Here is a 22,458-nt window from a genome sequence, read left to right as displayed (position 1 = left end):
AAATACCTTTATTTATTTACTTATTTGATGTTGAGGTGGGTGTTGGGGTGATGTCTCTGTGTTAATGCTCCCATTATTTATGGGTGAAACATCGTTATTAACATTTTATTACCAAAGTTTAAATACTGCGTTCAATGTATGGTTTTCCGCTTTTTCAATGACTTATAATTGCGATATACGTGGAGTTCACATTATGTATATTGAATATTGAATGTGACTATAAATAAAGCATACAATCTAGAACTATCTTGTTGTGGATTTGCTATTGATTTCTAGACTACTTGTTAAATTTTATCAACTCGGTTGAAGTATGTTCACCTGTTATCCTACGTGGTAATGAAAGTTCGAGTCTTCTATTTTCATCTCTAGCTAGTATTTGACTCCATTAGTAGTTGTGGCCACTAATTTGAGTCAGTCGCGTTCATAAGAGATCATAAAAGAAAATGAACAAATCCAAATGGAAAATATACGAGGAGTACCAACAGGAATAATACGTCGTAAGGGGATCTTCAACACCGCTTATCAGTCAATAAGGTCATCTAAAATGGGAGGTGGGTCGGGGTGGATGATTGTGGGTTAAGGGGTTGTGTCTAAAACTAAATTTATTTGAACCTTATCCAGGTTTGTATTAATTCTTAATATCGGCAATTTATGAAAAATGTTTCAAAAGGCTAAGAAAATCTCAATAAACTGTTATGCCTATCACGACACTATGTTACCTCCCCCCCATGTTTTTTTTTAAAAACTAAATAAATAGCAGGATTTCATGTTATTTATGGCAAGTATCGAGTAAATCACATCTTCACACAAACGAATGACAACCTGGATAATGCACATAGTAAAATTAAAGAAAATATTCTAAACTATCTTCTAAACGCTAGGTGAAGATTGCGGAATCGTTTATGATCAATAGCGAAACTTGGAAGGTGTCATGCGGTAGCGTTAATGAGTGTGTGAGTGGTGAGTGTGTGCAACGGCCCGATAACAAAGGTTCCGCTTTGGAACGGTCTATGTTGTTGTTGTTGTTGACTTTAACGCCATTTTTCAGCACACGACAGGCTATGTATGGCGGCCAGTATTAATGGTGGAGGAAGAACCCGGGAAAAACCCCGGGAAGAACCACCGACCCACGAGAAGCTACTGGCAAGCTTTCTCACATACCCACATCGGCCGAATCCTAGACTCGAACCCACGCAGACGGAGGTAAGATAGCAGTGATCCGTAGCGGAGAGCGCTTTAGACCACTCGGCCACTCGGGCCCCAGGAACGGTTTTTGTAGGAAAAGGGGAAACAGCGAGTTGATACTAGGTATTGGATTGACGACATGTTTGACATAACGTTCTTTTCGCTACTGAAATGACAACTAAAAACACTAGTATAGATCAACCAATCACGGAAAGAGATACTGAGATAGATAGTAGCCAGAACTTACCCTACTGTAGCCCAAAATATATACATTTTTAGAACATAATCATGTTTTATTAAAGAGATAAGCTGTAATCAAAACAGTTATGTTAGATGTCAGTACTAGAGAGACATGACATTTCATATTAGTTGTCAGCGTTATACCGACATGACATTTCACGACATCGGGTCCTTTCGAAAGGGCACTGTGCCATTTGAAGGCTATGCATGCACGCGGGATTTATCAGCCAAGACTTTCTTCCGGTAGTACTGTGATTCACAACAGGTACCCGATGACGCTTTATTAACATCGACATCGAGCAGACAAATAACTGAATGGCTGTTCAACCAATCAATACCTTTCTGAAGCCATGCAATTAATAAGAGGAATAATGTTTTAGGATTTTAATTTACAATCATTTTGATGTTACAATTGCTTAAAACACAAAGTTCCGTAAATTCGCCTTTTATTATCTTACATTGCATTTATTTTCCGACTCGTTAAGTCGACGAGAAAAAAAGAAACTAATGAAAAATGGATACATATATTTCAGTTCGGTCCTAATGTTAGATTCCAGTTTTCTTGGGACTGATCTACTGAACTCTTTTATTTCCCAAATATGGAAACACAGTCAATCGTAGGTTATCCATGTAATCTGAACATATTCAGTCATAGTGATCTATACCAATCCCCTTCCCCATAGTTCTATTCTCAATTTCCACTATTCTCATCTTAAATTATAACGTTGGTCGGAAAGCGTAATCGTGTGAATGGAACTATGGATATAGAGCGTCAATCTTTTTAAGTGTATTCAACACAGTACTCGCACACACGCACAAACAGACACACCTTTCGAGCCAAATTAAAATAAACCAATACATTTGCTGATGACAGTTATACAAGATATAAATATGGAACGTCAATTTTACTCAGGAAATTTTCCCATTTCCTTTATGTAGTCGTGATAAATGACCAATTATATCAGTCGCAGAAATCCTTCGGAGAAATGCTATAGACGTTGCTGGATAACTTGATTTTGTTGTACATCTACAATGTTTAAAGGAAGAAATGAAGAAAAATTAAAGGAAAAAAAGACAGACATAAGTAAAGAAGAAATGAAAAAAGCACGAACCACGGAAATTTTGCACAATTTGTGTGACGATTTTCTTTATATCTATTTATCTGTCTATAATCAGATATATATTTTGTGTGTACACTAAAGCCCGCTTCGGGTCACCGTTGGTAACATTATGTGTGTTTTTATGTATATATATATAGATTTATCACGTTGTGCATTTTGAAGACATCAGGATATAATTGTGCTGGAGTTTGATATATTATACATATTAAAAGCTCAAGTGTCATGAAGTGACCATTTACATCAATGAACTGGCCTCTACAGTTTTACTGCCTACTGTCAGATGAGGTGTGTATCTTTCCCAGTCGAGAGGCATATTAATTGATAAGCTTCTTTACGAGAACAATGATACAGTGAAAACTCACAACTATTGAATTAGTTTGTACTAGTTCTGTTCTGCACCAGCTCTGTTATAAGGACAAATAAATTCAATCCTAGAGGAAAAATGATTAATTAGTTCATTATTTTTGTGTCTCATTACATCTGGTTATTTTTTTTTAAATTGCTGCACGTATTATTTGAAGGAGATGAAAATGGGGATGGTTCAGGACCAGTGTAGGTTAACACGCACGGGAAACCTGGAATCCAGTAATAGCCAGACGGACAAAATTCGTCTCTGTTAAATGTCTTCATTGTGGCACAAAACAGTTCTTATATTTTTGTTTTTCAAAGAGAACGTAGACTTAAGTGACACCTGCAACTTGTGCTACATATTGGAAACCCTACGGGAGTAACCATTGCTAACATATTAACATGTGCCGTATGTACTCGCCTACAAGTCGAGTTCAACTGCAAATTGCACAGATCCAGAGGTGGCGTTCCATAATACGCAAGCAGATCTTGGTCTGCAGTTTGTAAGGAGTTATTTTTAGAGAAAAAATATAGGCCGTTGCATTATGTGAAGGCAAATATGGGTCTATGTTGTTTGCACTTGTATTCGACTTATAAGCGCGTATATAAGGTACATCATTTTTTCTACTTACTCGTGCAGAGATGACTTTGTTAGTCATTCAATCAAACATCTGTTACATGAAAATTTCAGTACGCTTTTTCAGTCGATATGTTGGTCCCTAATATGAGATTAGTCACTCCACTTAATCTTTCATGCATCATCAATAATTCTTAGATGATTCCATTTTTATTCTCAAACAATTATTATTTTATAGAACATGAAATTAGAATAATTTTGAAATAAGAAACTTCTTTAATTAATTTAAATGTGTTAGACAGTTTGTTCACATCCTTTTACACCATCCGCGATTTTTTTCTAAGGACTTATCCTAAAAAGCAGAATGAATGTACAAGAAAATATGGACGACATTCAACCTTTGCTCGTCCACATCTAGACAAATGTATTACTAACGGTAAATGACTTTTGGAAATTCTTCCTGGCAATTAAACGCGTATTCGTAGGTATGTGTATATCAAAAGCATCGCAGAGAAGTATACGCATATGGTAACTATTTAGTTCTGAGGCTCTGCAATGTCTGACATTTACTGAATGCAAAATATACATTTTTACTACACCGCTGAGTAATCCACTTTCATATCATACTTGTCAAGGCCTCAAGTTATGTACATAAATGTTATGAAAACTATCATATTTTAGATTCAGAGGAAATGAATGCCTGGGTTCACTAGGGCATCCATTGACAGCCACACAAATGCATCCCATTGTTTACGGACGCCCGCTTTATTGTTCCTGGAGGGAAGTGAGTAAGGCACACTAGAGATTGAGATAAAAGTGAAGGGGGATTCATTGGAACATAAGTATCTGCCACTCATGTATCCAATCCAACGCTAATCAAGCGAAATACAACAGGAAAACCCTCTGCATATGCTTGTATATGAATGAATGGACGTACATGAGTGTATACATGATATATTCAAACACGAGTCACTTAGTGAACATGTACAAAGTTCATCTAAAATATCTGGTACTACTTGTATGACGAGTATGATCAGCAAAACAATTATAAACATAATTCATTTTATGCTAACAAAACACGTATATTACTCCTAACCTACAAAATATTCAAATATGACGACTGCATATTCCAACCAAAGCCATACACACATGTACGTTACACATAATTTGTAATACTATAAACAATAAATAAAACACTAATATTTACCGTATATTTGCCGTATATTCGTCAATCAAGTGTTTTAGCAATATTTTATGTGAGTGAAATCCGATATTGTGGTTCACTGATCTCTGGAAGAAGTTAAAATGTTTTAAACAATCTTTCTAAAAGTGTTTTGACGTAAAATTATTCGTAATTTAAATATATGAAGAAGTACAGATTAAACATTGATCCAGCTGGAGTTAAACACACCCTGAAAAATCTATAGTTTTAGAAGTGAAACAAAAGAGACAGCTGGTTTATAATGAAAGTTTGATCACTTCTTTATCGTACAGTTTTTGTGGAGGTTTTTCGGGGGGTGGTATTAATAAATTTTTATGTAAATATGTGAGAGTTTTCTATGTTGGAGCAAGCAGGTAGCCTTCACAATGCCGGGCAAGGGACAGTATTTCACCAATATGTCAACATTATAGTATTTCTGTATAGCATCTCTGTACGTATCGCTAGGTAAGTAGCTAGCACCCCATTTCCATGTGTAGATCACGCGTTTGTTTTGTCTCTAGGTGTGTTTCAATAGCTTAAAATCAAACGTTGACTGTATGAAATTTAATGGGGCATAATAAGATCGCCCTTCATTGAAGCAAAATGGAATATGTCGTTTGGGTTATATTGCTATGCTTGCTATTTATATTGGATATTTAATATTTACTTACAGATTACCAATGAACTATAATCACACTAATTTTTGATGCATCTACCACATCACTAAGTCTTTAATATAATATAAATTGACCGATTTTACGGTAATTCGGTATAATTAGCGCTTGCGAATAACGACTCGACATTTTAACTAGATGCATGAGTTAATTGTGACGAACCAATTTGTGTATCAAATATGCAGTTTAATGTGTGTGCGCGTGCGCGTGCGCGCGCGCGTGTGTGTGTGTGTGTGTGTGTGTGTGTGTGTGAGAGAGAGATAGAGAGTATACACATTCTTTGCAGAATGCTGTATACATCCTAATTTGTGTCACCGATCATTAGTACTCATATTAATGTATATTTTGAAAGTATAGGTTAATCAGGAACTGACCTCTTCGTACTTCATACTAATATGTAAGCGGTAATAAATCTACTATTTCCTGAAATTTTGTTGGATTATCTCTATCTCACTTTTTACATTTTCTTGTATTGTAAATACACGATAAAGAGCTTGTTCTGTACAGTAAATTGATCATGATCAACCGCCCGGATCATGAGTAAGAAATAGCTGGAGGAAACGTCACAGGCAATATGGCGGTGCTGAAATTCCTGTACATAGTTCAGAACTGATAAATCTTAATTTTGGACTATGATTATCTTAAAAAATATGAATCCTTGTCAGCCATGTGTATATATTATACATTTATCATCACGTTTATACCATTATTTATATCGTTCTGAAAGTCACACATGTACACATTATAGACCTACCGAGTTTCTGTATGTAAAGTACTCTTGACTGATTTATCAGTTAAGGAACCTCGTAATTCAGATCATCGTCATCGTAATTTTAGAAAGATTTATGTTTATTTATTTATTTATAAAGTTTGGGGCAGGAAAATGGAACTAAATTTCGAAAGCATCAGCAAAGGATGTTATTTGCAGAAGTAGAGACGGATTTTTCCGTGGTACAACGATCAAGTAATATAGACCCCTCTTCAAACATTGAAGACGATCTCGTAATGCTGAAAATGTGGCTTTTAAATTTCTGCTGGTTCTAAAGAAGCACAATGTTTCTGTCTAATTTCTACCTTTAATGTCATTCGGCATACAAATGCAGACTGGCAAAGCCAATAGTTCTCTTTTCTGTAATTGTGTAAATTTTGTGTACATAGAAGGAAATATAGAATTCCTAGATGTGACTATATGAAAACATTTTGAAGTCATTCATAGACTGAAAAGCTCTGGTCAGCAAGGATAAACATTTCATTTGTTTCTGAAGTACACTATTTGGTTTTCTCTTTCTTCTATAAGTCAAGGTAAACTGAGAAAATCGGACGCTTCATGGAAACACTTGTTGATTAATCTTGATCAATATTTATGCAGTGTTGGCCTTTAGACGCTGAAATGTACAGTTATCGGTTTCTTACTGATGTACATGATTCATATTATTCAAATCAATAATATAAACAATATCACCTGCCTCATTACACTGATTGCAAACCAACAGCTGCTGAAAGGTAAACTCACCCCTACTGTTGCAATATTACACACTGCACATACATTGATAGTCTCTTACAGAGAACAACTTCTCTTCAATAAAAGAAAATTTTGCTTACCTGCAGTTGATGATGTTATTGAACAGAAGACCGTGTCCAAGTTAATATTCCCGATAAAGAATGATGCTAGTCCCAGCAGTATAGCTAGTTCTGGATCTGCTCTCTTTCAATAGCTCAATCAATAGCATGCGCCACAGCCTGAGTCGATCTGATTGGCGGCCCTAGTCACATGATCGTGATTCGAATCGCTCGGCTACTTAGCATTATACGTATGGCTGGCATTCCACCTGTCGTTTGCCTGAACTGGTTGAATAATGAATTCATACTGTAAACTTGGTACAAGACGCTCGTGTTCGTGAAATATTGACAAAGCAGTGTATTTTTATTTATTTCGTTTCACGTTCTTAACGTTTGCCAGCAGCAACACTAATTTTGAAATCAGTTACACCACACAAAGCACACAAATATATTTTTATTACAAAGATATACATGTATTTTTAAATTTACTTCTTTGTTGACAGGCTAAGTAATGCGTCTTTGATAAATTAATTTTTGCCAATACTGAACTATTGTTGTGATGCATGTTGTTGAAAACTGCTTTTAATACTCGATGAGTACATTTACAGTTTTGTATAAAAGTTATTACGATTTACTAGAAGCAAACAAAATTATATTATTTATGGTGAACTTGGAGTAGCATATTTTGTTTTGAGAATCTATTATATTATTATCAAGTAACGGTCTGAGATTCTGTCTTCTGAAAATGGAAAGAACATAAGATACATTTATGATATACTGCTGGGGATGGGTGGGAAGGGAGAATATTAGAAATTAAATAATGGCAAAGGAAACTAAAGGATTAAAACTATCTAGAAGCATGAAAAATAAAATTATATTTACTTGTTTGGAGATACGTAATATGGGGCCTCTATATTATGTACAGACACCTTTATGCTAAAGCGCTTTCCCGGGATCCTACAGTATTTTTTCGATATACAAAAAAGAAACATAGTATTAAATGTTAAATAAATAGTAGGTTAAAGAGTTACATATCTTTCCATGCAATACTCGGATCCGTGTCACTAGTAACGGCACATATAGTCTAGATATCCTGCAGCAGCGCCCTATCAAACGGCCATGCGCTCATCCATGAAGAACATAGCACATACGTATATACATACAGTGGAACTAATCAAAACCGAAATCTATGTATACAGGAATTTCCTCAAGACCAAAACTATTTAGAGTCTCGAATTTTTCTTTCTTTAATATATATATAGTACCAAGTGCAAACACTCTTATATTAGAGAATCACGTACAGACTGAATACATGGGCAACCTTTTTATTTCTGTTTTCTTCTTCCAAATACTACATCTATATATGCAAAATGAAAACGTATGTGCCTACATTAGATGGGTTGAAAGTTTTTCTTAAGGACCAATATAATTTGTAAATATATGTTGCAGTCAAATTTGTATCATCATACGACTTTATATTGGCTACAACAAGACGCACGATAGACTGTTGGCCCGCATCCAACAAGACATACGATAGGCTGTGGGTCCGCGACTAAAAGAAAAAGACGCAGGGGTCTTTATGGTCGACCCTAATGTCCATTATCTGGATGTCCTGCTATGTGTGTTCACTAAAATGTTCGTGGAAATCACCACGCCTTGTATTGGACGATTGGGACAGTGATCTACTTCTTTTCTTCAGGCAGTTTCTTTCTGGCGTCCGGCGTAAAGAAACGGCCATTTCTATTCTTGCCTTAGTCACTGCCCGCGATTTCGGCGAGAACACTTCGCGGACAGCCCATTTCTACTACAAAAACGAATTAGCATTTTGCAACACGCTGAGAAAAAACGATATTTTTTAGACCTGGTACTCAGCGGAGACCTAAGTGTTTCTTAAAAAGAAACGTTTCGGCAAGCTCTTTCTGCGCACAAACCCACCCCTGTCCCATTAGCTCGTTTCTGGCTACGCGAGAGCGTGCGCAGCTTTATGATACGTGCGGCAAAAAAGAAAGAAAGAAAAAAAACAATGTGAGTAATTTGAGTTATATATTATATAGCTTGTCTTAAGCTTTCAAAATACTGCTAGCTCCGCTTGGTCATCTTCACTTCCTGGTCTTAAGAGGCAAATCGTTTAAAAAATGGAGCTGATACCTTATTGATACATTTATATATTTAGTAATTTGTTCATTGCAAAACAAGAGGACTACATTTTGGCACGTATGTCCAAGCAAGGGCTGCTAAAAAGTGGGCTTCTCGAAGCAGCTGTTCATATGCACTAAGCTGTCAGTCAACCGAAACTGACCTAGTGAGAACAGCATGTACTTTTCCATGTTGTTTGGAATGGCGCTGATGTTCTCCGTCGCAGCTATTCTGATGTCCTCCTTTAAGAGGTGACCATCGTAGACGCGCAGGTTATGAATAATCAATTGTCACCTTCCATATTTCTGGGTATATGTCCCTCTTTAGATTATGTGGATTGCGGGCAGAGCTACGGTACTTAGCTGTAATATATTTGTGGTATCTCGCTCAGTCGTCATCACCGTGCTGTTCTTCTTGTGTTTTTTGTCTGGTTCTTTTCATTGTCTGTGATAAGCAGCAATTCCTTAGTGAGTGAACTTGCTTTTGCGCTGATATGTAGCGGCTGAGACTATTTTTGCTACCAAATGCGTCAACCATGCAAACACCGCTTACCTTGATTGTCAATCCCTGTAGTGTCAGGCTCGCCTAGGTTCTGGTTGTCATTGCTTGCCCGATATATGTACTCGTGTCTACCGGATACATAGCAAGCATACTCTCTCACTCAAAGCAGCAGTTGTCATAGATCCGGACATTAATGACTGCTCATAGTGGTATGTACTTTGGCGCTGGAACGTTTCTCCCGCCGCAAAACGGGTGCTACTGTAAGACACCAAGGCCCTAGCATTGCACGTAGATCCAGTCCAAATCCTCGCGCATATCAGTTTTAGTACACCTCAATATGGCAAAATAAGCTTGTGCGACTAACTGCTCATCAAAGTGCAGTCCGGTAACTGGATCGCAGCATTTGATGGACGTCACTTCTATGCGTGCATACTTACTGGTCAAATTTTGTTGCATTTTCTAGGCCAGACAAAGCTTATACAGCTGAGCCGTCAACACGGATCTGAACCTCAGACCACCACGGTACATGAGTCCTGCCAATGCTGCCGCGTGTTCTGGACGCCATGGCTTTAAGGAATGCAAAGGATTTTAAGTTTGTAATGTTCAAGTACGTTGGTACAGTATTCTTTCACAACCGAGTCGACTCTGTCCCGACAATCAATTAAGTCAGGCAGGGAAGGATTATATGGCCCAACCCTTCACCTAGAAGCCGTAACTGGTCGTGGGGCTGGTTGAAGAGCCCCAATCACGAGTCATATTCACTCTGGGTTGTCTGCTATCTCCAAGCGACTTGCTCATACGCGTGATAGGGGACACGATGCTATGCTTATGCCAAACAATAAACATATAATCTAAAATCTAATTTTTCTAAATTAATGTTTTATTTCGCTTGAATTTCACAGATAACGTTAATAAAATGTCGTCTTGCTCTGTTTCCTACTCTCTTCGTGACTCTTGATACATGATTACCACCACAGCTCGCACATATCCTGTAATCGTCATATGCTCCAGTGTCACACTTCCAGCATGGGTAGATAATACAGCCTCTTCTAAATTCTGCAATGTGCACACCAGAAACTCACTAGCACAGTTTATTATCCCGCCTACGTATTCGACCACACACATTTTTACCACTGCTCTCATAGTATTTACACTTCGGAAACTCTGACGGGTATGGGGAAGGTGACTGATGCAAGCCAACACATTTAAATTAAGGCTGGTGTGGTTCCACCCGGGCGGTGGGGGTGGACGAATTGAGGGGTTCTTACAGAATTACCTTTTTCTAGTGTAAAATACATTTAGTTCAGCACCCTTATATGACAGATTTAAATTGTATGAATGGTATTGTAACAAATTTGGAGTATGGGCATTTTGTTATAGAGTCCCGTTTTAAGGAATTCTTAGATTTTTGTGATTATTTGTTTGATTATTGGAACTGGGTCCATTGGCAATATTCCTTAGCCCGAAATAATTAGCCAGTTACTAATAGCAAACGTCACGAAGTGAAGTGTTAGTGAGTATTCATGATGCTATGGTTTACTTTTGGTGAATTCAGGTCGGAGCCGCATGTATGTCCCTGTCGTTCCATAGTCCCTATTAAAATTTAGTGGTGTACATTGGTTGTGCAGTATTCGTGGTAGGAGACTGGTAAATTGCACAATGGAATAAACAAGAAGGGACTCGGCAGATACTGTTTATGTCGCCATGGTAGGAAGTGTAATGCAATTTTACAGGCAAAATGTGGCTTGAAACCATGAATTGACTGGCCTAAGGTGGCGTAGTAAAACTAGTTCCCTGTGTTTGGGGAAGTTGTATAGTTTTACGGCGTGAAATCCTGACGGTACGGAAAGTTGATGAAGAGAAACCATGCAGATGCGCGGTTGATAGACAATTGGAAAGTTGTGAGATCTCGGGTCTTGCACTGATTAGACTAGATTTTTTGTATAAAATGGACACGTTAAACAGAAATCGTATGGAAGTCTTTGGAAATTAGGGGTAAACTTATGACTTCTAGCGGAATCGCGCCAGGGTTTGACACCGCCCGGTCAAGCAAATACTCCTGACCTGTAACAATATGAAAATATCCGAGGAACTTCAGATGGGTTCATTGCGTCAAGATAGGTTAGTGTTCACTGCAGAGCTTTTTCACAGACAAGGATGCCCTTCCAGTGAAACATTTCTATTAGATCAAACATGTAACCACACTTAACATCAAGGTATTTTGCTTTTAATTCAGTTGTGTCCCTATTTTGGCCAAAGAGGGTCTAAGTTTTGGTCGATTTCCGAAATAAGTGAAAGTAACAAAGCTGATCGATATAGCAACAATCTGAAATCACTTGGTTTATCTGGGCAGAAAATTAAATATACCAGTTAATAATTTAGCTTAGTCCTGAAGAATGTCTGGCTAGTACAACAAACGTTCGTGAGGTTAAGTATAGAACAGAGGTGGGCAAACTTTCCAGTGCAAGTGCCGCATAGGTGGCGCTCTACAGTTTCGTATTTTGCATGGGTTAGGATTTTAAAGATAAAGAATTTCCCCGGCTTTCCTAACTGGTTACACTGGCTATTTAAAATAGACCTTGTATATCTTAGATATAATTCAAAGAACCTTTAATTCCCTTTATTTTGGTGTATGATTGACGGGTGTACTATGGATTATAGAGTATACAGCTTGGCCTTACTTCAGATGTGCATCTTTCAAAAAAGTGCTAGCTCTATTTGGTCATTTTCACTTCCTGAACTTCAGAGGTAAATTGTATAAAAAAGAGCCGATAACTCTTTTTTTACATTTTATATATTTGGTAATTCATTCATTGCACTTTCAGAAGCTGGTATTGTCTAGTCTGGCAAAATTCATTTTCCCTATTTTAATAGCTGCTATGTATAGTGTACTTTAGACTAATTCAGGCTGATTTTTTAACACAAGGGAGCAGTCATTTTAGTTAGCAGTGTGTTTAAATCATGTAAAATTTCCAAAAGTATACAATATCCAAAGAAATATCATCCAAATTACATTAATGTAGCATAGAGGTATGCCAACATTCTCTCCCTTGTGCATGTTTTAAATGCGAACTACTTCACCTTACATACGTCACTCTCTCAAAAGTACATATTAACTGGTGAGCGCCCCCATACACAAATTTACACCTTGTAGCGGGCCGCATAGTTAATTAAGTAAAATAATTAATATTTGAAATAGCAAAAACAAAAGGTTCTTCTAAATAACATCTAATTAATTTTCAGTTGTTACCATGTTGTTAATATTTGAAAACTTAAACTTAAACTTCAAAAGAAGCACATTTATTTGATAAACAGAGTAACATAAACAGAGTCAGTGCAAATGATAACTTGTTCCTAGGCCGCATGAAAACCCTTGGCGGGCCGTAGTTTGCCCACACATAAACTATAGAAGCACTGAAATCACAAGTTTCAAATGCGTGTTTCGGCCTTTGTACACACAAAAATTGTCATTGTCATATCACAATGGAGACCGACTGTGATACGGTACTGCAAGCGATTTTTTCCACAAAGAATATTCGGTTCTGGTGAGGAGCTTATATAAAACATATATTCTACATATTATATGTAGGACATGTAATATGGACATTCCCTTTGAGAAGTACTGACATAGTGACGCTGAAAATGCTCTGGCAAAGTTCCATGTGGATGGCTTATCTGCTGCTTTAGATTTGCTTGGACGGCTTACGGTTTACACTCGGGGTAACTTGTAAATCCCAAAGTCTTTGCTCTAAGAAAATTAGGTCACCGTGCTCAAATGTCACCTACCGTGGTTCATTGGCGAAATGTTCCCTTATATATTTTCAAAAGACGTCGATTTACTTTTTATAATACATCGTAAAGGCCAAACCGTCGATTTGCATGATAAGCTGTTCTCCTGTCTATGACAATGAGATTAACAGCTGCATTATATATCGATAAAAAGTTTCTAAATTTTTACAATAATTTGGGACGACGTTTTACAAATTTAGCGTGTGCATATCATGCTCCAAACTGTGTATTTTATCAAAACAATGACTGTGTTAGTAAGAAAAGGAAGAAATCTGTAATTTTGTTAACACATTTCATGCACTGATTGATACTGATGGGATGGGGTAATGAGAAAGTGTCACAGAGCAGTTGTATCTGACAGACTTAAGAGCGCAACATCTTTATGCAACATACTTTAATGATTGCGAATTTACTTATAAATATTTTCGCTCTTTATTTTGTTTATTTCTACATTCAAACACGATTTTTTTTTAGTTGTCATGAAAAGCTTGCAGCCTGGTTCAGCTGCAGACACTGTATCCAATTTTCGAATGTCACTTAATTTCGGTTTACAATTACCAACAATAATCAAAATCCGGTTTATCCATAATTTAAAACAAGATTGTGGCGTGAGTTAAAATTGCTGCTTAAAAAGTGTATTACTGTACTTAATTAGTATTGTGTTTTCTTAATAACGTGTAGCGTGTGTCGTAGGGTATTATAGGTACATAGTACTGTATAGGTGACACAGATCCATGATTCATGCAGAAAGCTAATTATAAAAAATATTAAACTTGAAGTCTATCTTTTTGCTGTTTGGAGTTCGATTTTAGGCCTTTCCCGATTGCACCTCATTGCATAAATATACATTGATGGGTCTACAGTTGCTACATTTTAAGATTTGTACATCCTAATAAGGAGAGAGAGAGAGAGAGAGAGAGAGAGAGAGAATAGTTATAAATACAGAAATACAGGTTTTAATAAAGTGCGGAAATATTCTCTAAATGGGTATAAAGTTTCTCCATTCCATAAAAGTGGCATTGCCATTGTAACAATACCATTTTTTCCTACTGATATATTTCAATATCACCATAAAATAAATAATAAAACACAAAATCATTCGTCTCCTCAACTTACACTTCATTAGATTTTTGACACATCAACCTTTAGCTTGAATATACGAATGTATATACAACTACAGTTTTCAAAAAGGATCAAATTTGATATTCAGCTCCAATGAAATTTTAAATGAAACGTTACTGAATTAATAAATAAATACTGTAGATCTATGACAAAGTCCATTAGTTCCGAAAATCTGCATACGTTTTACATGCGCACAATAAACGTACTCTTCATTTGACAGCCTTTTCACCTACAGTTACTGATATATATTGTAGAAACCGGATCAAGTCACAAAAATATGTAAATACTTTACTATTTAATAATCATTAATATATTAATCTAATCATTATTAGGTCATTTGATAACAATTTGTGTAACCTACATCTGTTGGGTGGTTAAATAACATTTAAACATCATTTTCATCACGATAGTACGATGATATAAACAACATTCAAAGAGGAAGAATTATTTTTATTCTAAATCTACTTTCAAGAAACACGTGTAGCGGGTACATTGCAGCTAATTACATTGTCAGAACGTTTTAACTTATGCTATAAATTGATTAGGTAATGCCAATTCGCATTAATTACTTATGGTATAAATTGATTAGGTAATGCCAATTCGCATTAATTATATTATAAATTGAATAGATAATGCCAATTCGCATTAATTATATTATAAATTTAATAGATAATGCCAATTCGCATCAATTATATTATAAATTGAATAGATAATGCCAGTTCGCATTAATTATTATGTTATCAATCGATTAGGTTATGCCAATTGGCATTAATTAATTACGTGGTCGTTTGGCATAGCTCCAATCTGTTTCATATATCTGTAATCAAGAATATGTAAAAACAAAAGTTTAAATGATGAGTATCTGCACATGTTGCTTTTCGTGGCCTAATAAACTAGTTTTTAGTTTCCTTTATTAACAGCTAACATGTTCGATGCCGTGAAAGACTCGTAATGACTATCGTAGTTTTACGGCGAAAACAAAGCAAATGATTATTTACCACCTAAATCAGCACACTGAGAATAAAACTTTGAAATAAAATGTGTTACAGATCTGAAAATTATATCATTAAGTCATACGTTTTAATATAAATACAAAGGTCAAACAACGTAGCAACAGTCAAAAGGATAAAAGCAAAGTTTTCACCTCAAGATCACAAAAACACCCGGATGGAAAAACTACACTACACTCTAGATCATTTAAGTTCGATAAAAACAAAATGCAGTGCAATATGAATGACAAAACAGATGGGGATTGATCCTAAATATGTGCTGCATTAGATTTCATATATTCCATAATAATAACTTTTGAAGGTTTTAAGACATATTGAATTATACCTCCGGAGTAAACATCAATGTATAAGTCTTGGATTAGATCATCAACATGCGGTATATAAGACTGGTTCAGTTCCTGTTAGATGATACATAACATGTTAGTTATTCTGAGAGCAGATCGTAGTATGATCACAGTCAAATAAGGTAACATCACTGATTATAAAGGAGATCGTGTCTGTACACCGATTCCTTATTCCTCCTTAACCTCCTTAACCTCGGTGTTTTGTTGCACGCCGAACCTGAATGTGGACAGCCCCTCTATTTCCCATACTATCGTTCTACCCACAATTGTTGCGCCCTTTGGTGACTTTCCTCTCACTATATCTGCTATGTTTCCTTCCACGAACATGGTAATTTCGTTTTCTTTCCGAGTTCTAATGGTAGCGACAACCTTTCCCATCATCTTGACCTTGGTTTTGAAACTGAAGTTTAATTTGTCCTCGGTGACTTTCATTTCAACTGCCACTTTCTTTCTCGGAGGTACACTTACGGTACCCTGAGAACACCTAGACGAAAAGGAAGGAACAGATGAACTCATTAGCTGACTCAGTTTCATCTGTTAGATTCAAACAATTCAAACTAACTCACAGTATTGGACGCGGATCCAGAACTATCGTAGGGTGTGTGTGTGGCTAAAACAGGCATGCAAGATGTATGTTGAATGGAGCATCTGGTTAGGGCCCGAATGCGAAACCTCCTGAAGTTCCTGCATTTTAAGCGTTTCTGGGGCATAATTTTAACCATCTAACTGATAGAAAACTTAAGGAAAAGGTCAGGTTGTTTCACACTAAAAGCTTTGAGGGGAAACCCGCCCCTGGGTATCTTGACTCTGACAATCCATTAATACTTTATTGATGGAGGGTAATAGCACAATAACAATTTATTTTTAATAAAACTACTGTTAGGAAACCTAACATTAAATAAACTGTCTGGCCTTAAGTGTGGCAGCTGTTCAGTTTGTTTTTAAAATAAAAAAACAAATTAAGTACGGAGCTTACTAATAAGGGAGAAGCTATTTAATGCGATGTGATAATTGTCATCAGTTGAGCCATGAAGACCAACGAAATGACAAACTTTAGCAACCATGATATTAATAGCTTGGATAAATAAATAAATAACTGTGATGACTGCGCTACACCCAGTGAACAGCAATAATTTTTTGAGCAACTGGTGCCTTCCTATTTTCTGTATTGTTCATAGAAAACGGTAACAGTGTTGTTAAATAGCCAGCTATTTTCATGTGGCTAACTAAGGGATATAATTCATGTCAAACGTATTTCTAAAGGGATAATGGAGTAGTTTACCTTTATTAGCTTCTTTTAAACAGCAAATGACTAACACCTCACCACACACATACATACATACACAGCTTGCACTATGAAAATGTTGGTGTTAGAACGACCTTAGTTAAACCATTTGGGGACCATAAGATATAACAGATCTGGAAGTTGTGGCCGGATGGCTTATAAACTGCCGGGCTGGATTAATAAAGCTATTTTAAATAAAGTATTTGCAATTAATGTTAAACATGACGCTACAGACCCTACTTTATCCTTCTACATTTGTTGAGAATTAACAACAGTTCAATAATTTTTTCGTCAGTTTCCTTTATCTTCGCAGTACACTTGCCCAACGTCTCATCGCCTTTGGATCGGAGGAAGTTAGTCGGTGTTGCAGAAAAAGTGTTTCAATCAATTGATTATTTCAGAGAAATATGACCAGACACTTACTGTTAATCACAACCCCCTTGAACTCATTTCGTTTCTTTTCTTTCGTTTATTTAAAATCCTTTCGTTTCCATTGTTCTCTCATTTCTTTCCAAGGATGCAAATGTACGTAGGCGTATAAGGACACACTTATGTTACTTATAGTTAATTTTTTATCACTTCGACCAGGATCACTGATAGAAAGATAAGAATGACTTCCATCAGCATGAATCAGAAAGATAACGTCGATGAATTCCAATAGCATCAATCATCGATATCATTAACCTAACTAGGATTAAAGAAAAATAGAAAATGCTGGCCACCAACAGGATCAATCATAGATAGGTAAGGGTGACCTACTTCGGGATTAAGCATAGGTTAGAATGATGCCACCAGACATATTCCACCAGCAGCAAAAATATATAGAAGATGAACTGTCGGTCGTTCTCTTGTACGCAATGATGCTTGTTGGTACTGTTCACCTTTTCGTCCCGTGAAGAACGCAAAGGAGAATTTTCCTTTTCATCTACATCAGACTAAAACAAATTTTTAAAGTATATGTGTACAATGGAGTCAATGAATGGAATGTTGTAACCATACGTACCACATCATGGATTTTTTTCAATGAATGGAATGTTGTAACCATACGTACCACGTCATGGATTTTTCCTGCGTGGATTCCTCGGCGTTGTCCACATGTGTTTCATAGCCAAAGCCAACTGTAGCACTGGCCACATCACCGGGAACCGATAGAGACAAACCAAGGCTGACCCCCTTCGTGTAGCCCTTCGTAATGCTCGTTGTAGCTACAGCCGTTGTTGTTCTTTCAATATTAAAAGAGTGTTGCTGTTCCGTACCGAGGCTGCATTAAAAATATATACCCAATAATGATGATGATGATGATGATGGCTATGATAGTCCTAATACTCATCTTCAATTCTACCGTCATCACCATCACTGTCATATCCATTATCATCAACATCATTTTCTTCTCATTATCATCATAGTCATCATCATCAGCAGCAGCATCAACAACAATAAGACGCCCATATCTGCCTACGATAGCAAACCTGTCTGATATCAGCCAAAAGCCAATAGCATGAGCCACAGGGGTTCATTACAAAGAAAATTTTGAGTATCCTTCCTTGAATCAAGGGATGGGGGTTCTAACCTGTAAGAACCCCCATTCCTTGATTCCAGGACAGATACTCAAAATTTTCTTCGTAACGAACTTCTGTGGCATGACCAGTTTACAAGAAATCTGGGTCATTGCGATGCTTTACTGTTTAAATTTCTATATCTGGGTCATTACGATACTTTACTGTTTAAATTTCTATATCTGGGTCATTACGATGCTTTATGTTTAAATTTCTATATCTGGGTCATTACGATGCTTTGTTGTTTAAATTTATATTTCTGTTATATTGATTGCATATGTTATAAAGAGAATTCTTTCAAAGTTTCTTTTTCATATTATCTTCATACCTGTTTGATGGTATATCATCATATTTGTCTAATAGTTGGAGACTTTTGTGTCAAGATATTTTCCGAAGGTTGGTCAGCTTCTGTTGTGCGGTTCTATTGGGTAAAGTTTGTTTAAATGTTTCTGTATTTTTAGTAACGAGTCCATATATATAAGAATGGATTGGCATGGTTTGTATACATTTGAACTGTCTTTCAGAGTAAGATGCTTACTGTCGCATTTTGGTTAAATTTTGTTGAGAGGTTTTTGTGAATTTAGAAGATTAATCTCTTTTAGTAACGGTGACTTTGCTTCGAAATGAATAGGCATCATCGAAACGAACGAAGATTTATGCCCATCATACCAGAATGTTACTGTTAAATTTGTTCAGCGATTGTCGAGAAAAGATTTTCAAAAGTTTTCATACATTTAAATAACAGTAGCTCTAACTGATGGCGGATCGGCATCACTTCTATAAAACTTAAAACTCGTCATGCCAGGATGATTTCTATCAAATTTAATCAGATTCTGTTTGAGCCAATTTTGAGACGTAGCCTTTTAAAGTAATTACATTTTTTTAGTAGTGACGGACATATTTGAAAATATTATTTTGTTCAAAAACTGAAAGACGTTATGCCGGCATGATTTCTATTGGTTACGACATTAATGCCTTTTAGTAAAGGCAGCCATATTTGATGGCGGATCAAAATCATTGGTATAATGATTGTATGCAAGAATTCTTTCTGCCCTATTTTGGCTGCATCTGATCTAGTAGTTTTTTCAGAAGTTCAAAAACGAATTGTTGCCGGACAACGCGAGATAATACATTATGTTTCTAACACTCGGGTATCAATCTATCTACTAACCCAACGACTTTTTTCAATCCATCCTTTCATAAATCCACCTAAGTAGTCATTCAGTTCTGTTACTAATCTATACCCCCATGCTTGCATCCTTCCATTCAACCGTCCATCCATCTATCCATCCATTCACCCATTGCTCTACCTACCTGTCCCATTCATTGGAACCCCGTGTTAACATAAAGGAATCGACATGGATCCCATCACATTCGTTCTCTACAATAAGATTTTCTTGAAATAAAAACAATCAAACATACTATGTTTAACTATTGATTTAAATTAGCCCCTCTCTAACGCAGAAATTAGATAAATACATTTTCATAAAAAGAACAGTGTGGGTAGAAAGGGATTCGGCTCTATGTGCCCAACAGTAAAAGCTGAGTCCGAATGCTCTATGAAGTTGCTGAATCAAACAGTAAACAAAACATACTTGTTATGAAAAGTCGATCTGTAGACCACCTGACTGTCGTCTTGGCGATAGCCCTGAGGGTTTTTCTTGTAGTCGGGTTTCTCGGCTACCGTTTTTAACTTGTCCCAATTTACAGAAATACTGTAATCCTCCAGTTTTGCTTTCCCGTGGTGGCTTTTAAGGAAACTTTCCCATGCCCACGTCTCGACCATCTCTTCGATATCGGTTCTTTCTTGTGCCATCTTCTACCAATAAGACTGAACAAACCTTGATAATATAATATGCAAATACAATGCGCGTTGCCACAGGATGTTTGAAAATGTCTACACAAATATATAGAATTTTACGGTAACCGTTGAGTGGTGCATATTTCTTTAGATTTACAGACTTTAATTAGAATATTATAGTTTGTTATAGACATGTAAAATGTTTTCACAGAATACAGTGATATCGAATTCAAATTTTGCAACACGATATAGAAACAAAGTCACATCTTATTCAATTCACTGGACCCTCATACCTCAGTATATATAGGAGAGATGCATTTCCAAAGTAAATAAAACATGGTTGTTTACATTGCCCTATTGTTTCAAATTGTAAAATATGTACAACCTTTGCAATTTTAAACCCAATGTCTTATCTATTTTATTGTATTTTTTATACGCGTGAGAACAACCTACAACTCAGCTGAATAGATGAATAATAACAACCTGTAGCTAAGTAATGTCTTCTTAATCCCATAAATGTCTGATATGTAACTAATGTGGTATAAAAAGCAAACATTTTGTGATATTAATTTAACACATCCACCCACCTCACAACAAACAAACAAAGAATTAATCGCAATTGTATGTAATGAACCATACGTCTATAACATGGAGTCTATATTCCTTATTTGCCAAATATAAGTAAACTAGTCAAACATTTTACATTTGATTCTTTAAACATGAAATAAAAAGAGACAAAGACGAAAAAACCTTATTCAAATTGACAAAAAAGTTAAAAATCTAAATTTATTTATTTTTTGTTTTGTTGGTCATTTAATAAGTAGAACGTTTAGATTTAAGAAGACATACAGAAAAGCGGAACTGATAATCCGAATTAGGTGCATCGTATTTTTTTTTAAATTCGTTTATTTCTTAAATCTACAAATTGTGAGCAAATTCGACTCGACTCATAATATTATTTATGTGTATTTCTTTTTCTCTTTTTAACTGCTAGTGACAAATACTTCTTACAGGTAAATTTATCACTAATGAAACAAAAACTGTAGCTGTAAACAAACTAATTAAAAATTAATGTTACCTTTTTTTTTCTCCAAAGTTCAACTTCTGGTCAGGCTTATTTTGCAGTACCCGTGTCCAATCTCAGCGTTACAAAATATCCCTGGTACATGCAGCCCTTTTATACACCCGATGAATGATGTCAGTCGTTTAAAGATTAGTTAAAATTAGATATGATTGTTAGGTTTTACTTTTTGTTTCGATCTTATGGATTTTCGGGAAAAAAGTTCTTAAAATGATGGAAATTCCATTTAGCCACCCGAACCAGTTATGTCTTGTTCTAGTCACTCTAGTTCACGTTGTACAATTCTTCTACGTTTGCGTAGAGTCAATTATACATATCATACTGTTAATTATGACTGTCAATGAAGCCATTTTTACATGTGATCGCACCATAAAGGGAAATGGGGTTTTATGGGTGAGGCTGTGATAAAAGGGAAATTAGATCATTACTTGAAATAGACGATTAGCTCCTGGAATTGATTTATAAATCTTTCGAGTCTGAGACTGAAAATCTATTAGAAATTGATGTTATAAACCTTTTGAGTCAGGGACTGAAAATCTACTCGGAATTTGTGAAAATAACTCCAGATATATTCATTAATAATAACTGCATACAAACTGAAAGGGAGTTCTTTTACTTTTTCGTATGGGAAAGTTTTTTTCCCTAAATTTGGCGATCTTAAGCAGCGGTAGAAATATGATTGCTTAATGATAGATTGTAATAAAGAAAACACCAATATTTGTGATACAAAGCACAAGGATTTGTAATACGAAACACCAAGATTTGTAATGCAAAACACCAGAATTTGTAATACAAAACACCAAGATTTGTAATAAAAAACACCAAGATTTGTACTAGCAATAGTTATGTCTGATAAATTGTATTTTTATAATTTTACAGATGATTTATAGAAACCTAGATACCTATGCTGGCATAAATACCTGGCTT

The 22,458-nt window shown here is 36.0% G+C and overlaps 2 protein-coding genes across 6 annotated transcripts in view; both read right to left on the bottom strand.

Moving 5' to 3' along the window:
• Nucleotides 1-10,066, bottom strand: part of LOC149785591 (uncharacterized) — a 35,403-nt gene extending 25,337 nt beyond the window's left edge. Inside the window, exons 1-2 of one of the 2 annotated variants that reach the window (XM_089979394.1) lie at nt 9,595-10,038; nt 6,949-7,191 (exon numbers count right to left, since the gene is read on the bottom strand). The gene's annotated coding sequence lies outside the window, so the exon portion shown is untranslated. Of the gene's footprint in view, nt 1-6,948; nt 7,192-9,594 lie in introns of both variants that reach the window. The other variant, XM_089979395.1, reaches the window with a different exon arrangement.
• Nucleotides 10,067-14,434: 4,368 nt separating this feature from the next.
• On the bottom strand, nt 14,435-21,669 carry LOC149785590 (uncharacterized). Of its 4 annotated transcripts, none has more exons than XM_089979397.1 (4): nt 21,534-21,669; nt 20,245-20,493; nt 18,145-18,354; nt 14,435-16,292 (listed from the first exon to the last, which is right to left on the bottom strand). In XM_089979397.1, exons 2-4 carry the CDS (start codon nt 20,463-20,465, stop codon nt 15,977-15,979), a joined length of 747 nt encoding a protein of 248 aa, XP_089835523.1. In that variant the 5' UTR covers nt 20,466-20,493; nt 21,534-21,669; the 3' UTR covers nt 14,435-15,976. The 4 variants fall into 4 exon arrangements, with proteins under 4 accessions (XP_089835523.1, XP_089835524.1, XP_089835522.1 ...); XM_089979398.1 differs by having other exon boundaries at nt 20,245-20,480; nt 21,529-21,651; XM_089979396.1 differs by having other exon boundaries at nt 20,245-20,490; nt 21,529-21,636.
• Between the last annotated feature and the right edge of the window lie 789 nt (nt 21,670-22,458).

Source organism: Sinohyriopsis cumingii, chromosome 13 (genome assembly GCF_028554795.1).
Source record: "Sinohyriopsis cumingii isolate HCF-2022 chromosome 13, ASM2855479v2, whole genome shotgun sequence".
NCBI classification, from domain to species: Eukaryota; Metazoa; Mollusca; class Bivalvia; order Unionida; family Unionidae; genus Sinohyriopsis; species Sinohyriopsis cumingii.
The sequence above is the reverse complement of the archived record's forward strand: the minus strand, read 5'-3'. Positions and strand labels throughout refer to the sequence as shown.

Excerpts from the sequence above, each read along its gene's own strand:
- LOC149785590 (XM_089979397.1), bottom strand. The coding sequence starts at position 20,465 with ATGGCACAAGAAAGAACCGATATCGAAGAGATGGTCGAGACGTGGGCA. Across the intron at positions 18,355-20,244 it reads AGATCGACTTTTCATAACAA|CCTCGGTACGGAACAGCAAC; the intron begins GTATGTTTTGTT and ends TTTTTAATGCAG. Across the intron at positions 16,293-18,144 it reads CAGGAAAAATCCATGACGTG|GTGTTCTCAGGGTACCGTAA; the intron begins GTACGTATGGTT and ends CTTTTCGTCTAG.